This window comes from Bactrocera tryoni, chromosome 4 (assembly GCF_016617805.1).
Source record: "Bactrocera tryoni isolate S06 chromosome 4, CSIRO_BtryS06_freeze2, whole genome shotgun sequence".
Lineage (NCBI taxonomy): Eukaryota > Metazoa > Arthropoda > Insecta > Diptera > Tephritidae > Bactrocera > Bactrocera tryoni.
This window is the reverse complement of record NC_052502.1, coordinates 49,196,892-49,214,010: the sequence shown is the minus strand read 5'-3', so window position 1 is coordinate 49,214,010 and position 17,119 is coordinate 49,196,892. Positions and strand designations below refer to the sequence as shown.

Below are 17,119 nucleotides of genomic sequence, written 5' to 3'. Positions count from 1 at the left end.
TAAATAACTGCGAAATAATTAACTTCCCGCGGTTATTGATTCAAATACAACTGTCAAAGTACCAATCACGGCAATGTTTTTAAAGAGGATAAACAGAAATTTGATGCAGTTCTTGATATTTTCAAAAATGAAAATTGGTAAACATGACCCCTTGCGAAAGCTAAACACCTTTTGATAGTTAACTGAAATGCCAAAGCCAAAAAGTCTCTTGATGAGAGATATATGGTTTATATGGGCCAAGCGAAACAAAGTTTTCAAACGCGAGGTCCGCAGAGGAGTTCAAAAGAGGCAGACATTTCCAATATCCTCTGGGTCAATCGCCCTTCATTCTGATGAGGATAGACAAAAAAAAAAAAACAAAAATCTGTGATTCCGAGCAGTATTTGGTGCTGTTCAGTTGTAGACAACCTGAATTATATCATTAATATGTGATGGTAAAATTGAATATTGGTGCATTAGTTTGTACTTCAACCGATTTAAGCTTCTTAATTGTTTGGTTATTTTAAATAATATGTGTTAGTTTTAAACTATGTATATAAAGGACTCTGATAAATATGTTTCAGTTATTTAGTAAAAACTTGTTTTATTTCCATAATATTTATATTTGAAATTAAGTAAAATCGAAATTAATTAAAAGAAATAGTTCATATTAAATAGTTTTTTCGTTCAAAAACGAAGCTTTATTAATTTTTTATATATACTATATGTATATAATTTTATAATTTCTTCAAAGCTGTAAAACTAAAATATATTATTTGAGTAAGTTGCATAAGGAATTCATATTCAAATAGTTTAATGAACAAATTTTAATAACAAAATTTTTTAATTTTTTAAAGGCGTATTTCAGAATTTAATTCATAGGACGCCCAAATTTAATGATAATTAAAGTAATTCAGTTCACTCTTTTTCAAATAGCAAAATTAGTCGGTAGTTCGGTTGTTTAGGTTAACAGTTCAGTTACTAATGCTTGGAATTTCTCCAAGAACATTTCTTTCCCTTGGCAGTCTTTCATATCACCGATGAATTTGCGCACAGATTTCACTATGTTGTCTTCATCCTTCAACGGAAGCGCACAATTACGCATGATATCCAGAAGTAAAGCGGTAAAACTAATAAATACTTCTTCATAAAGCTGTGGTGGAGCTGATTCGATAATTTTCAAAACCTTGAGCATTAATTTTTCAATTTTCTTCGTATCATTTTTCAATGGTGGCAATACAAATTTTATTACAATATTTGCGTAATTGCTTAGACAGTGACGATAATTATTAATTGCATTCGGATTATCTGTTTCAACAACAACGCCACTTAAAATGATCATAACATCGGATATGTGAGGCAGGAGACGGTCACTACGGGCCAGCCATTCTGTCTCTTTCATGGTACAACGAACATAATTCTAGAACAAATAAGAAGTAAGATTAGTCTTAAAAAGAGCCATGGAAAAAATATATAATTACAATAATTAGGAACATTTCAGCCTCTGATTTGTCTTCAATTTCTAAACGTATGAGAAAACGATCGAAATCTACCGCCGGTTGATCTGGTGCCTGTGAGAATTTTTGAAAGTAATACTGAGTTATAGGCCTATAAGAATCTTTAATGACTTTGGTAATCCATTTTCGATCTATAATGATAAAAAATATAACATTCATAGTTAAAAAATATTAAAATTTAACAGGCCAAAAATATTACACGAATAACCCTACTGTGGGATAAATATTTATATTGTTTTTTCAGTACTAACCTTTTTCTGTAGCCACGGGCAGAAATCTTTTGGAAGTGTACTGTATAAACTGTATGCATTCACGCACCAATTCATCCCGTTCATCCGTATAAGTGATAAGATCCCAACGAGCCTTATCCATGATTTGTGCAGCCATCAGTAACACCGGTGCAGTAACTTCACCAAATGTCAGCGGTTTATTCGACTGTGTTTCTCCATGTGCTGCAATTAAATTTAACGCATTCACAACTGGCAGCAGATGTCCAAATCGTTGAGCATCTAACAACGCATTCACATTTTTATTCATAAATTGTTTTAAAAACTCGGTTTTGCGCGAAGGATGGTACAAGACAAAATATATTTCACACAATAACTCAGGAAACTTTTTTTGTTTCAGCTTGTCAGAATCATGCATTGCATCTTCGAGCAATTCGTCAAAATATACATTCGAAAATGGTCGCGATTGTTGTACTGTTTTGCAAAAGTTGCGCACATGTTCCGAATTGTGGCAGGCACATTCAAAGAATTTGGTCCACATTTGAGACGGGTTCTCAAAACAGAGCACCAGAAATTGCTGGAAATCAAATGAGCTGACGTATTTATTGAGAAACTCATTTACGCGATGTTGGTAGTCATCCTGACAGCAAATATTTGTGGATTTGCCGAAAGCTTTCGTTTGATAAGCCAACAATTGTAATATATCTTCGGATTTAAAATTCTGTATACCCAAAAGTATTAACGATGTCAAAGATTCAAAATCGGAAGGATCTATTTGCATTTTCTCGCTATTTTCGCCTTCACCACCACCTTCTTCGTTTTCATTGTCGATTGCTTGTAATTGTGAAGATTGCTTGATAAAATCCAAGGCCAATTGACAATTAATAGGAGTCAGCAGCTTTATATGTTCTTTAATGGATTCCAGGCATTCTTCATTACCAAGAGCAATGGATCGGTTAAAAAGCTCATCGAACCATGCTTTTTTTACATGTTGCGGAGAGTTTTCATCTAAGTTACGTAAAATTTCCCCCAATGTTGCGCTCTCAATTGTCTCACTAAGGGTTTTCGGTTTAATAGCCAGCATTTTTAGTTGCTCTTCGACATCGTGTCCAAATTTAGGATTTGCGCGCATTCGTTCGCCAACTTCATAAATCATTTCACCAATTGATAACTGTAATGTTGTTGTAGGAGTAATATCTACTTCAACCCAATACATGAAGACATCTATTTTAACCAACATAACGTTGTATTGTAGTGAATTGAGGAGAGCTTTTATTATCTTTAACTGCTGCTCTTTCAGCGCATCCGAGGGCTTTGCTGCTTCATTATCTGGCACAGGCGGACATACTTCTCGACCTATTTCATATATATCAACATTTATATTTGGCCTTGCTTTGTCTGGCGATTCGAATAAATCAAATGCAAACAAGGTCATTTGAAGTAAATGTTTTAAAGCAAAACCAGAGTATCGGAAAAATTGCAATTTACTGAATTGCTTAAATTTTTCAGAATCAGGTGTATAGAATTGTCGGAGTAAATTCATGCTGTAATCATACAATTTGTTGTAAATGATTTTTTTATCTACCATGTCAATCTTGCGATATTCGGAACGTGATATGCAAATGAGCAAGGAACGCATTAGCTGCTCTACTTTTTCCAAAACGTCATATGGATCTTCAATAAATTTCATTGTATCTGCAGCGGTCTCAAAATACTGAAAAGCAAACCAACAAGGGGTATAAGAGAGTGCCTCATAGAAAAACTGATCTAGTTGCAACTCCCAAACTAGTGTAACTAATAAGAATTTAGGTAGCAAAGGGCACTGCTCCAAAACATGCGCAATTGCGGTGTCACTGTGCAAGTTATATTTGTAGGTAGCGTCGGTATTTGCAAATAGGAATATCAAAACTTTACGCAGTTTTTGATGTGCCTTCGCCAAAGGTTTTTTATTCTCTGAATCAATTAATTGTCGATCGAGTAGTGCTTGCTGCAGACGACGAACTAATTCGTTGATAATTAATTCATTACCTATCAATAACATACATATAATATTATTCCTTTTAATCTTTTTTTAAACGATCAGTAATTAGGCATAACTTACCGCCACGGAAATGTACTTTAGAGAATGGTTTCACATGTTGGTTGCAGTAAAGTAATACCGATTTTGTATCGTCGAATTCCTCGCAATAATCCATCGCAGATTCTTCGTTAAACAATGCCAATGCTTTGTGTAAATCACGCATTTGTGTATTATTTAATTTAAAGTTTTATACGAGAGTTTTTTACTATTCGTGCAAAATCTGTTTACTTCAAAATTATAGAAACCCAAGGCAAATATACAAAATTTGACAGATTCAACAGTGTTACCAAATTTTACATACTCATAAGGGCTACCTTTTAAATATCACAACAAAAATTAAATATCATATAACAAAATGAAATTTTGGCGAACAAGATTAAATGTGAAATAATTTTATAGGTATAACACGTTATCAACAAAATTAATAATAAATAAATTGTATTTCCAATTAGTTTACGTACAGAATTTTTTGAACACTTCACTTGTAAAACTTGTCATCACTGGTTGTCAGCTGTTCACTCCCCGGAAGGTGTGTAAACAAATAACGCAAAAAAGAATTTTCATTCCGCATTCATTTATATTTCATTACATTTGCATAGTTAGGATAGAAAATTTATATGTGAAAAATTGGGAATACTTCTTACACAAGCAAAAAATGCACATTTTTGGTTTGAAATTTTATTTAAGTGAAAAGTAAAGTGTTTGAAATTTGGAGAAATGAGTGAAGTTTTAGAATTGAATCCAATAAACTGTGATGCCTCTGTATTGCCGCGGCCTACTAAAGCAGAACGTCTCATTCAAGAATTGAATGCGAATAATGCTAAAAAAGTTGCACTCTTATTAGTTCTTGGGTTCGTGGCGTATCATGGTATTTTAAATTGGCAATATGGTAAGCATTTGATGTAATGTTTATATGTTTAATCATAACTCCACCCTTATAAATCTTAGGGAGCGATTCCTGTCAATGGCTGTTATCTAAAGGCCGTTTCAAAGGTGATAATGAATGGCAACCTTATGGCTGTATGATGCATAAATATACTGAAACGTAAGTACACTGCGCTGATACATACATATACAAATATATTCTATCCATCTATCTATCTATATATCACCACTTTTGAGTCATTCATCAATAACAAAAAAAAAAAAAAAAAAAAAACGCGACAAAATACATTACCTTTTAACTTAGTTACTTAAAACTGAAAGTTTTTTTATATTTCTGTATATGTAAAGAGATACGCGCCGATGTCTCCGTTATTTAGCCTTTTGGGGTTATCACAACAATTTCGTATTCATTGGTGATGAGAGTATGCGAGAGCTTTATCAAAGCTTTATAAACCATTTACATCCCAGTGACGATGACAATATCTCTACAACTAATTTGGTGGTGCCGAAAGATGACAATTTTGAAGAACGACAGCTTAATATGCGCGCACGTTACATATATGCTAGCGAAGTGAACTTGGCACTGCTCGACACTCTAACAAAATTAGAAAATGTAAATGAATTACCAGTGATCCTCATATTAGGTTTTACATATCGCAACTTTCTTGCTGGCAATGTAACAGATGACGTTATAAAACAGTTTACGGACAACATAATGCGCCTGGTGGTGCCATTCGACAAGTTAGTAGCGCAAAAGACAAAAGTATTATGGAAACTACAAGACCGCATTAATGAGGAGAAGGTGGCGCAGACGCCTTGGAAGGCAGTGCTGAATGACGATATTGATCGATTAAATGAAGCTGCGTTATCAGTATTCCGTTATTCGGACGCAGTCGTGTGGAACGCAGCATGGCAAATAGCAAACGGTCTGGTCGACAGCGCAGTTGACGGTTACAGATTGAGTGATTTAGGGTTGCGTCACGAGGTGCAAATTTTGATTAATATGTACTGCAACGACTATATGAACTACAATGACGGTACCTGTTGCGCTAGCGCGGAACCCTTTACTACTTTGCAAATTGTTTCCTACGCTATTTTCGGCGTATGGTACGTAAATATTAATTTATAATTTATACTTGATGAATTATTTTATATAAATACTTTTAGTATTACTTTGGTACTCGTAATGTTACTGCGTCGTTGGTTGCTACATTTGCGTGGTCATACGTTTTATACACCGCTAACGCAAATACCAATCTATCAAGACCTACACTCTGGCAGCGCTAATGCGACGGGTTCGCTGTCAAACGGTTCAACGTCATTTGCGCTTTCCATAATCGATTTCTTTACACCACTAGCTATGCTTGGCATTATTATGGCCTACTTCTATCTATGCGACCGCACAAATTTTTTCATGAAGGAAAATAAATACTACTCTGAGTTCAGTTTTTGGATACCTGTAGGCTATGTATTTGCCTTAGGTATATTCTTTACCGAGGAATCGCGGTTTACCAAAGTGCTTAATCGCGATCAAACTGATGAATTGAAAGGTTGGATTATGCTTGTTGTACTCATCTACTACATGACCGGCGCACATCGTGTCCTACCCATACACATGCATATTAAACTACTCATCAGCAGCTATCTATTCATCACAGGCTATACACATTTCAGCTATATGTGGCAAACTGGTGGAAATTCTGCCTTTGTACGTTTCTTTCAAGTCATGTTTCGTCTGAATTTCGTGACGGTCGTTTTGTGTTTCTGCATGAATCGTCCCTATCAATTCTACTATTTTGTGCCGTTACTTACGTTTTGGATGTTTGTCATATACTTCGTATTATCGCTGCCGCCACGCATCAGCGCGCAATCAGTGGATTCATACCCTTTACATTATTTGTATTTGGTGGCCAAATTCATAGGCTGTTTCAGCGTCATCACGATACTTTTTATGTCGGAAGTTTTCTTCGAACGCATTTTCCTCACACGCCCATGGAAAGCGTTATTTGTGAGTACCGACGATGACATACACGAATGGTGGTACCAGTGGAAATTGGATCGTTACACTGTAACCTTTGGTATGATTTCGTCCGCTTGCTTTCACATCGCACAAAAATATAGCATTTTCGATGACAACAATCACGGTAATCTCTTTGCACGACGCACATCCATCACCGTTACCTTGCTTGCCCTGCTTGGTGTTGGTTTGTACACGACATTTTCCTTTCTCTGTCGCAACGAACAGGATTGCGAAGAGATACATTCGTACATTGTCTTCATACCGATTGTGGGATACATTGTGCTGCGCAATATATCTGGCATACTGCGCACGCGTTACTCCACTTTCTTCGCGTGGTTCGGACGCATTTCGCTGGAGTTGTTCATATGTCAGTACCACATTTGGCTAGCTGCTGATCGTCATGGCGTGCTAGTGCTGCTACCTGGCTTTCCTACGCTCAACATGATCGTTACGTCGTTCATATTCGTATGCGCATCGCACGAAGTGCATCGCATTACGCAAACACTGGTGCCGTATGCAGTGCCCAATGACTGGAAGTTGGTCATGCGCAATTTCGTGATATTTTTGATTATATTGATACCGGTGGGACACGCGGATGGTATGTTTTAAACCTGCGCAATTAGCTTATAATAAAAGGTTAAAGTAACAAAAACAAAACCAAGGAAAATAATATAAGAAAAAAACAAGATAATTAAAATTCTTGACTAACAATTAGCAATTTCAAAAATTAGCGCTAGGAAATTGAGGCAGTAAGCGCTTGTGCACATACATGCCTTCCATGAAATCTGTATGCACATGTGCTTATATACACATACATATGTATACATATTTGTTCATTGTATGATAGTTTGACCCCAAGGGTCGTTAACTCAAATTCATTGTATTGGCTTTTGTTTTAGTATTTTAAGCACAAAAGGCGTAGCATTATTGTTAATTGTATACAAAGTGTATGTGTGACACACATATATACTTATATATACATATATATTTTTTCTCTAATACTTACGCACGCACCAAGCTTAATTGCAAATGTGAGAGATATATTTTGTACGCTAATTTATTGTTGTTTGTAAGTTTAGTTTAAGCGAAACTTAATTTTTCGGATATAAAGCTGTTTGCGAATTTTTTAGTAAACTGGTATATACGCAGATGTTAGTATGATCTGACGCCATAGCAAAACAAAAAAATAAAACATGCAAAGGTAAAATGTTCATTATTGTAAATGAATAAGTACTTATAAAAATAAGCAATCAAATCGCTAAGTAATGATTACTGGATTATTGGAAATAAATAAACGCTTACATACAATATATATAAGTATAATTATTTTTGCAGTTTGTAATAAGAATAGTAAATTCTGATGCCACGTTTAGCGGATCTGCTAAATATTTTTTCGTCAATTTGCACATATTAAAAAATACATTTTTTTTATTTTTTTTTTTATAAATCCTTTTTTTATAATTTTTTATATACATATATATTTTTTTTTATTTTTAATATGTTTTAAATTTTTTCTTTTTAAATATTTTTTTATAATTTTTTTTATTGTAATTTTTTTTTTTTTTATTATAAATTTTTTATAATTGGAATGTTCTTTAAAACTTTTACAATTTATTCTAATGTCACATTTGCATTTTAGCCCTAACCGTAACGAGAGAATATATACATACATACATACATGGCAAATTTTTACACCCTGTGCAGCGCATAAACATTTCAAAAGATATACCATAAATAACAAGCCCAACAACTTTGTTATTTAAATTTTTCACATACATATATTTCTTGGTTATGTGAAAAAGGTGAAAAAAACAAGAGTTGTAGACCTTTTTATTACCTAAATTTTCTCTTCCCGACATCAGATCGCCCATAAATTGTATTACCTCTAATTTTTGTTTTTTTTTTTTATCTTCCCTTTCCAATATTTCTTTGTTTGCTTTCAAAATTTATCGACCCTGGTTCATTTAGATGTATTAGGAAAGCTATGCTTTTTGGCCACAGAAGCGACACAGATCCGTGGAGCAGCATCCTAATCTGTGCAGATGACACTGTAGTCTATAAAATCCTACAATCAGCCTTAATTTGTATCGAAGTCTCCCTCGCCTGTCGAAATTTAGACACTTGTTGCCTGTGATGTTTTCTACTGGTCCTTTACTCTTTCCGTAGCTCCTTTCGTAAAATGGTGGAGCCCACTTCGAAGAACTTTTCTCCAGGAAATCGGCTAGCCATCCAATTCCATCTGCCGTTTTATAGCCATCTGTATACCACTGTATTGTGTTCCACTCTTCTAGGATGGAGCCGTCCCATCCACTTTTGTCGTCCAGTGATAGTTTTAATCCATTTTCAAAGTTAATTCTCTTGGTATTTTCGGGCCAAGTCAAGACGGTAAATGGTAGACTCTCAACAATGACATTCTATTTCTGAGCGCTTATTATACTGCTCTTACCATGTGCTAATGAAAACTGTTAAAATGGATTTTCTTGCTGCCCTCTCCACAGCGGAGTGCGGTCGAGAATCACCAGAATGATACCTATGCATGCCAGTTTCTCACTTTCTTCACCTGTTTCTCAACAGTAGTGGGGGAGACTCTTGACGCCGCTCCATATGTGGTTATTATTAGTCTGACTATTATGGTGTAGATCCAGCGTAGTATGCCTGGTTTTTCCACCAAAGTTTTGAATCTAATACTAGCCCTAGATATTTTATTTCATCAATTCTAGCCACTTCCACACCATTGAGCGTTAGGGCTTTCAGGAACGGAAGAGTTCTCTTTCTTGTGAAAGGAATGATAGCCGGTCTGGATGGCTATGTACCAAATCTTTTTTCTAGGGTGAGTCCTCTTTGAATGATGTCACATATGATCAATCCGTGTAGCTTTGGCAGTGGATGCCATTGAAAGTTGGCAGATCATCAACAACTAGGCACCACAGCAAAGTTTACAAGACCCTTTGTCGGCGTGCCTCGTTCAGAGAACTGGGTCCACCCACTTTATAATGGGTGTATTAACTTGCCTCCTTTCGAGGGTTCGGGTAACACTGGAATGGCAGGGCTTGTCAAAAGTTTCTTTTATGTGAAGAAAGACGCTTGGTACCACTTCCCCGTTTACAAAAGTATCCTCAATGTGGGTAAACTGATTATACAGAGCAGAGTTCGTGGACCAGCTCCAAGTGGATTTTGTTCCAGGGCAGTGGTCCTGTTGTAGTTATCAACTAGCTGTATACCCTTTACTACGAAGGAAGTAAGTATAATCGGCATTAAGGCTTTGGCCAGAGAGCAGTCCATCCTCCCTACTTTCGGTATGAAGATAACTAGAGCATTAAGAAAGAAGTTCTTCTAAGGAAGAAAGTAATGCTACTTTGTAAAATAACACCTTTACTTGTATTCTTACGTATATAGTACACGTGTATATACAAGTATATTATGCTATGTTATGTATGCGCCGCATTCAGGTTATATCCGGTAGAAGCTCACAATTTCCGCGCGAGTAGCATCTCAAATTTCCTTACCTCGTTTATTTAATGTGGTTTCAATCCAGTTTTAATTTTCCTGAGTGAGTTTTCCATTGAGATAAATTTTCCGCATTTTTCCAATTTGGCGTCTAATATATCATTTAAATAAAAATACTATTTAATGAGTTCCAATTTATTGAAATACCAATATAAAGCGATAAATATCAGTTGATGGCACATATACGTGTGTATATATGTAGTTAAAATTACACATATTAAAAAAATTATTATTATTTTTCAACTGACTTATCATCTAGAACATTTCTCACTTATTGGATGTATTATACGACTTGATAATAACCTGGTATATAGGGCTATTTGACTTGGGAAACATATCGTTTCAAATACATCCTAGGATTTTCTAAAAGTCAACTGTAAAACACCCTGGGTTTAAAATCATTCGGTTACAATCCGAAATATCATATGTTAAATCCTGGATACAACACTACCAAATCCAAAATATTGCTTGAGGCTCTCTTTTGGTTCCACCGATCCTTGCAATATTCTCTTCAGTTGTTTTTGGGATTAACTATTAATTTCTGTCATATGTTTATTTTCAGTTCGTTTTGCTTCCTAGAGTTGCAGAACTCTTTTTGATTCTTGGTAATGTTGTTTCACTACAGTTCGTTTTCTTTCTGACATCTCGTTGTTGTTGGGTCTCATACTCCATACTGTTATCTGCTTTACTTTATTACACTACTCTACTGTGAACTTGAGCCCAGCCGGAACGAAATGGATGAATTCCCTAGTCGCACACGTAAATTATGGAATTTCTTTGTACAACCAAATTCATTGATCTATCGCATAGGTAACTTCAAGTACATTTTTCATTATCTGTTTTCTACTGAAATAAAATAATTATGTGTTCTGATTGGGAAAGTTTCGATGAGACTTTTCTTAATGAAATCATTCTAATTGTCAAATCGTTATTGAGTATGATATTGAGGACTTCTTCTCTTACTCTCGTTCTCTAAGCCAGGTCTATTTGTTTACGTATATATTACACTTAAACATAAACGGAGTTACTACTTAAACCTATAAATGAAGCTTGACTTTCATGTCAAATCAACGCTTCGGTCACAATCGATTTTCGTAACATAATAATTGTGTTACGTAGGTAGCTTCATATACTTGTATGTCGGGATTTTGTAACCCTAGTGTTGCAACCTGGCAACACACAACTTATCTCATAAAGTTTTTACATACTATTTGTGCTGGTTACAGTAACTTACAATATTCAAAAAATGCCAAAAAATGGAATTAAATCGCGAACACCACTTTCGACGTGGATTAACTCATCGCTGAACTTTATTCAAATTTAGACGATTAATCAAGGCCCAGTATTTATCAATGGTTCGGTGAAATCAATCGGTGTCGTAGATTACTTCCAGATACATTTTGTGAAAGTCGTCTAAAATCAGTAGTTGCTCCGAAAACTATTGATGCTGTGCACAAACTAATATTGCAAGATCGTCATGTGACCTATGGTAAGATAGAGATAATTATAGGCATTAATGTGACCAGCATACATTCAATATTGCTTGATCAATTGAGTGTAAAAAAAAATTTTTTTACGTTGAATGCCACACAATTTGTCAATTGCTCAATTTGTCGATTGGGATTGAGAAATGTTAAAAAATACGATAATGGTGTTTCGAAACACGTATAAGAAAGAAAAATTTTGAATGGTAGACAACCATTTGTTTGCCAGTTGCTTTTCAAGAAATCAGAAAAACCAACCGACGAAGACGGATCACTTTTCCCTATGGCAATGCGAACCCTTTCAGACATCGACTGAAATAATAACATTTTTGAGCATTCAAAGGATGAGTCACACATCATATAGTTCTGACTTGGAACCGAATTACTTCTTTTTATTACCGTACGTAAAAGATCTACTAATAGGTTAACGTTTTTCGAGATATCTCAATCAGAGTGCCAAAGGTGCTTCGACAATTGGTTCAAACGCATTAAAGTGTATATAGAACTTAATTGAAAATAATTTGAAAACCAATAAAGCCATTCTCAATGATTTTTTCTCTAAATCCGAAATTTAAAAGTAACCTACCTCTTGTAGAGTTTGAGAGTGAACTTTTGAACCAACTATATGTGGCATTTCAAGCTTTCCATTATAATGAATCGCAAATGCGATTTGCCGTTTTTAATATTATTTTTTTTTTTCAATATATTTGAGGGTTTACTGTTTGTAAGATGTATAATATGAAGAAGTTCTGTGAGCTGTATCGCTGACAAAAGAGAGAGATTAAGAGTGCATAACATTTTACACATGTCACTGTGGCAACAAGTGGCGTAGGGAACAATTCTCAACTGCTGTAGGAGAGAAAAGGTGAGAGAGATGCGCAAGTCTAACGTCAACATAACGAAGTGTCTTCGGTTACAATTCTAAGCACTACAAGTGTCCTGTTAAATTTATGTTTCAATCATATTGCATCCGCCGTCACATTAGGTCGTTTATTGTATTCTTCAAATTGCAAGATAGACTTTTGGGAGAGTTCACTTCACTTCATTGGTTTTTAATTATTTTTTTTCATGTTAAAACCCAATGTGAAGTAAGTATGTAAGTATGTGAAATCACATATATCCGGGCCTACTAGACCAATTTAAATAAATGTGGTACATAAGATTATTTTGACATTCGAAGTGCGAAGTCGGACTGCAAACACAGACCATAACTATTCAAGCCACCAGATGACCGAAATCTGGGCCCCAGAACATATGGCAGACTTTCTACCGAAAATACCGATAAAGGTGTGAGATATTTTATAGAAATTCGGAGGAAAATGCTTTTCTGTTAATAGTATGTCTGAATTTAAAAATGGGCTGAATCCGATCGATAGTACCTAATATAAAGATTTTCGAACTTTCGGTTTACTTTAAACCGCATATATTGGAAAATTTGCGAGTTATCAGGATTTTCTAATATTCGGTTGATGTTACTACATTGATTGATGATTGTAATGAGGTACTTTGATTAGACCCTGGGAGCATTTTATTAGTAAACGGTGTTCCAGGTTCCATACTTTTTTAAAGAAAAATCATATAAACTTCGAATTTAATGGGAAATGTTTATTATTATTCGCAGTCATTCTTTGGCATTTGTTTTTTATCTCTTTCAAATGTTGCCCGCACTTAGGTCTCAGATGGTCCATCCGTTGAGTCCAATTTCAATGACTCGTTTGAGCATTTCGACTGGTAACTGGTTCAAAGACTGAACAGCACAGACTTTAGACTTTACATATCCCCACAGGAAAAAGTCTAACGATGTGATATAATACGATCTTGGAGGCCAATCGAACGGCCCAAAACGTGAAACTATCTTCTCACCGAATAGTTTTCTCAATAAATTCATTGATTGATACGATTTGTGAGAAGTGGCGCCTTCTTGTTGAAACCCAATGTCGCCGAGATCCCGATTTTGGATGAAATGGCAGCTTTTGAATCTCTTCAGATCCCAAACTCGCTTATTTTGCTTGTTTACGTACCCATTAAAACAGAAATGGGAATCATCGCTGAACAAAATTTGCCTCGAAAACGTCGGATCTTCTTGGAACTTTTCAAGAGTACATAGAGCGCTTTCATTTTGAGATCTCGATGAAAAATGCGTCCAGTCATTCCATACGTCAGTCCGAGTTGCAGCGAACGGCGTCGAATTGACTCTCCAGGGCCTGCGTTTACATTCTCAGCCACGACAACCATATTTTCTTCACTGCGTGCCGGACGTGGTCTACTCGGTCGAATATTATCCAGTAATGAGTGCTAGGTCTCAAGATGGGTGATGGTGTTGCGAATAGTACGCTCAGAAGGCTGATTATGTTGACCATAAGTTGAGAGAATCGCGCAAAACATATTCTTTACAGAACGTGAATTTTCGTAATAAAGTTTAACGATGTGTAAACGTTGTTCATAATGAAAAGCCAAACAATACTGAAGAAAAATATTGACACGACTCATACGTGGTCTGTCAACAAAAGGCTATTGAAAAGGTACCTCTACTTGGATCACCCGTTATAATTAATTTCTTCAGGCTACAGGGTCCGGCACTGTAACCAATTTAAAAAGCAGTAAAATCGGTTTGGAAAATTATTTTTATTAATTTTAAAGGACAAAATGTGTGAAAATAATCATAAATTTCGATATGACCACCTTTTGCCTTAACTATGGCCTCAAGACGAATCGCAAGCTGCCCGAATGTGACTTGCCGGTATTTTGGCCCACTCACGGACAATGGCTTTCTTCAGCATCTCGAGACTGGTGTATTTTTTACTTCGGGCCTTGCTCTCCAAAATGGCCCAGAGAAAATAATCCATTGGATTCGCATCTGCTGAATTCGAGAGCCATTGTTTGGTCGTAATGAAGTTCGGAACGTTGTTTTTCAGCCATTCTTGGTTCACTCGCGCTTTGTGAGACGGTGCTGAGTCTTGTTGAAACGTTCATGGTTTGCGACCGAAATGTTTGTTTGCCCACGGCTTCAAAGCAGCCTCCAGAACACTTTCCCGATAATATGTCGCATTTACTTTGTCACCAGGCTTGTTTGTGGCGGGTGCTGCCTCCTGGTGTCCAACCGATGACTTAGATTCTCGTATGAACGGTCGGTCAAGTAAACCCTAGCGTTTTGAGAGTTTACGAATTGCTCAATTGGAAAAATATTTTCATCAGAAAACACAATGTTCGGAATTTGACCGCTTTCGGCCAAGCGAAGCAACTGCTTCGCTCTCTCAAGTCTTATTTGTTTCTGCTGCGGTGTGAGATGATGGGCCTTGTGAAACTTGTAAGGCTTCACCTTGAGCTCATTTCTCAATATGCGTCGGATGCTGCGGTCGGATATTTTCAGTTCTTTAGCCATTTGATTGGTACTTCGTCGTGGATTTCGCTGAAGTCGCTTCTTCACTTTCCGAACCATCTCACGTGACGTTACAGTCTTTTGATGACCACCTCCGTGGCGTTTTGCGATGCTACCGATATCATTGTAACGACTGATGGTACGATAAACAAAAACTTTATTCACATTAAGGTGTTTGAGCTCACGAACAATTGCTGGCTGTGATTTTCCAGCTAAATAATAGGTTGTCAAAAAAGTCTTGCGGTATTTTCGCTAATTGGCGCTGAAAGCGCGTAGTTCTAGTTTTATTCGACGCATCGGGTCATGCTATACCTTTTTGGAAAGCTCATTTCACGTGCTAACACGTGTTTGATTGATTGTCGTTTCTTTTAAGTCGTTCGTGAGTTATAGCGTCGCAAACATGGAGCAAAATAAAGAGAAAATACGGCATATTTCTTCTCAAGCCGCCAATAAAATTTGTGCAGTTTATGGACCCGATACAGTTTCCATTTCCACCGCACAACGATGGTTTCAACGTTTTCGTTCTGGTGTAGAGGTGGTCAAAGATGCGCCAAGCTCCGGAAGGCCTGCCGTCGAAAATTGCGATAAAATCGCTGAATTGGTCGAAAGAGTAGCCGTAGCATCGGTCAAGAGCTGGGCATGAGTCATCAAAAATTCATTTCAATTTCAATAAAAAATAAAAAAAATTCAATAAAAATACCGCAAGACTTTTTTGACAACCCATTATAAGCTAAATACTATTACGTTTGAAATCCATCGCTGATCACTTTTTTTTGCGTTCACTTTTAGCAAAACGCTTTTGTACACTTATGAACAATACTCCGAACTGTCATTCGGCAAATTTATAAACAGCTGTTTCCAGTGCGACAGCTGCGCGAACGGTCTGAAGTTATATACTTATATCTATATAGTACATATGTTCAAATATGAAAATTACATGTCACGTTTTCTCCTGGGTGAACTCTTAAGCTACTGAACCGATAGTTAAGTTTAGCACACTGTGTTCACTTTGATCCAACTTAAAACATAGTCTAGTTTACAAGAGTATCTCAATTTTGTTTAAAATAAAACATTTCATTATAAAAAATATATTTCAAAACATAAGCATGTGTTCAAAAAGTATTAATAAGTTATGATATACATAATTTATAGTAAAATGGAAAATGCGTTATCTTTTCAGTTGATAAATATTTGTATTAATCATTTTCAAAATTAAACCTCAAGTACAATGCCTTGTATGCTTATATCTGCAATAATGTTTTCGTCTTCTTTCGTGATGAACTAGGCATCGATTTTATTACCTTTAAATATAACAAAGGATTTTCCAATTTATTGAATTCTACTAAGGTTACAGTTCTGAGCTTGAAGCCATTTCCAAAAATACCGAGTAAGCGGTACAGTTACTTTACTTTCTCAGAACACTTACAAGCCTATAAATACTCAAACCGTTATCCTTATGTGCATATAGCGGTTAAAGAAACCACCGAACAGCTTTTAGTTTTATCTGATAGATTTCAGCAAACAAAATTAAGAAAACAACTTGCTCGTGGGACGCCACATGCATTCATTATTTGCACATATTTAGCATGTCTCTGCATAACTTCGGAGACAACTATTTCCCGCATGTTAGGCAACAACAATAATTGAATAGACAGTTTATAGTACATTACTATAAGTAAGTGAATCGACACTTTAATGGCATCCGCGCCTATGCAAATAAGTTTATACTTATATATCGCCATCTAAAAGACAAATTAACGTAACAGCACTTTTCATAAGTTTACTGGAGATGCATATAAAATAGAAACTACTCATATTGAAACAAAGTTTGAATTTTCTCTATTTGCTCAAAACTAAACTTTACTAGGAATCGATAGAAAATGTTTGCTATATGAGTACAACCTTTTTTTAAGTTCGTGTGAACTTTGATTTCCATATGTCAAAAAATATGTTTGGCGTTTTTACCATGGACAAAATTTGAATATCGAGTTCATTTGAAAATTTTTGTTTCCAAGGGAGCAAGGAGCATAATAAATATGGC

At 35.7% G+C, this 17,119-nt stretch overlaps 2 protein-coding genes across 2 annotated transcripts; one reads left to right on the top strand and one right to left on the bottom strand.

Annotated features, from left to right (window-relative positions):
• Positions 1-788: 788 nt before the first annotated feature.
• Positions 789-4,036, bottom strand: LOC120773992. The gene is made up of 4 exons (XM_040103256.1): positions 3,825-4,036; positions 1,748-3,751; positions 1,461-1,627; positions 789-1,399 (listed from the first exon to the last, which is right to left on the bottom strand). Exons 1-4 carry the CDS (start codon positions 3,964-3,966, stop codon positions 941-943), a joined length of 2,772 nt encoding a protein of 923 aa, XP_039959190.1. The 5' UTR covers positions 3,967-4,036; the 3' UTR covers positions 789-940.
• Positions 4,037-4,363: 327 nt separating this feature from the next.
• LOC120773993 (N-acetylneuraminate 9-O-acetyltransferase) lies at positions 4,364-8,020 on the top strand. The gene is made up of 4 exons (XM_040103259.1): positions 4,364-4,692; positions 4,752-4,848; positions 5,037-5,795; positions 5,856-8,020. Exons 1-4 carry the CDS (start codon positions 4,521-4,523, stop codon positions 7,315-7,317), a joined length of 2,490 nt encoding a protein of 829 aa, XP_039959193.1. The 5' UTR covers positions 4,364-4,520; the 3' UTR covers positions 7,318-8,020.
• The last annotated feature ends 9,099 nt before the right edge of the window (positions 8,021-17,119 follow it).

Excerpts from the sequence above, each read along its gene's own strand:
- LOC120773992 (XM_040103256.1), bottom strand. The coding sequence starts at position 3,966 with ATGCGTGATTTACACAAAGCATTGGCATTGTTTAACGAAGAATCTGCG. Across the intron at positions 3,752-3,824 it reads TAAAGTACATTTCCGTGGCG|GTAATGAATTAATTATCAAC; the intron begins GTAAGTTATGCC and ends TGTTATTGATAG. Across the intron at positions 1,628-1,747 it reads GCCCGTGGCTACAGAAAAAG|ATCGAAAATGGATTACCAAA; the intron begins GTTAGTACTGAA and ends TTATCATTATAG.
- LOC120773993 (XM_040103259.1), top strand. The coding sequence starts at position 4,521 with ATGAGTGAAGTTTTAGAATTGAATCCAATAAACTGTGATGCCTCTGTA. Across the intron at positions 4,849-5,036 it reads ATGCATAAATATACTGAAAC|AGATACGCGCCGATGTCTCC; the intron begins GTAAGTACACTG and ends GTATATGTAAAG. Across the intron at positions 5,796-5,855 it reads TACGCTATTTTCGGCGTATG|TATTACTTTGGTACTCGTAA; the intron begins GTACGTAAATAT and ends AAATACTTTTAG.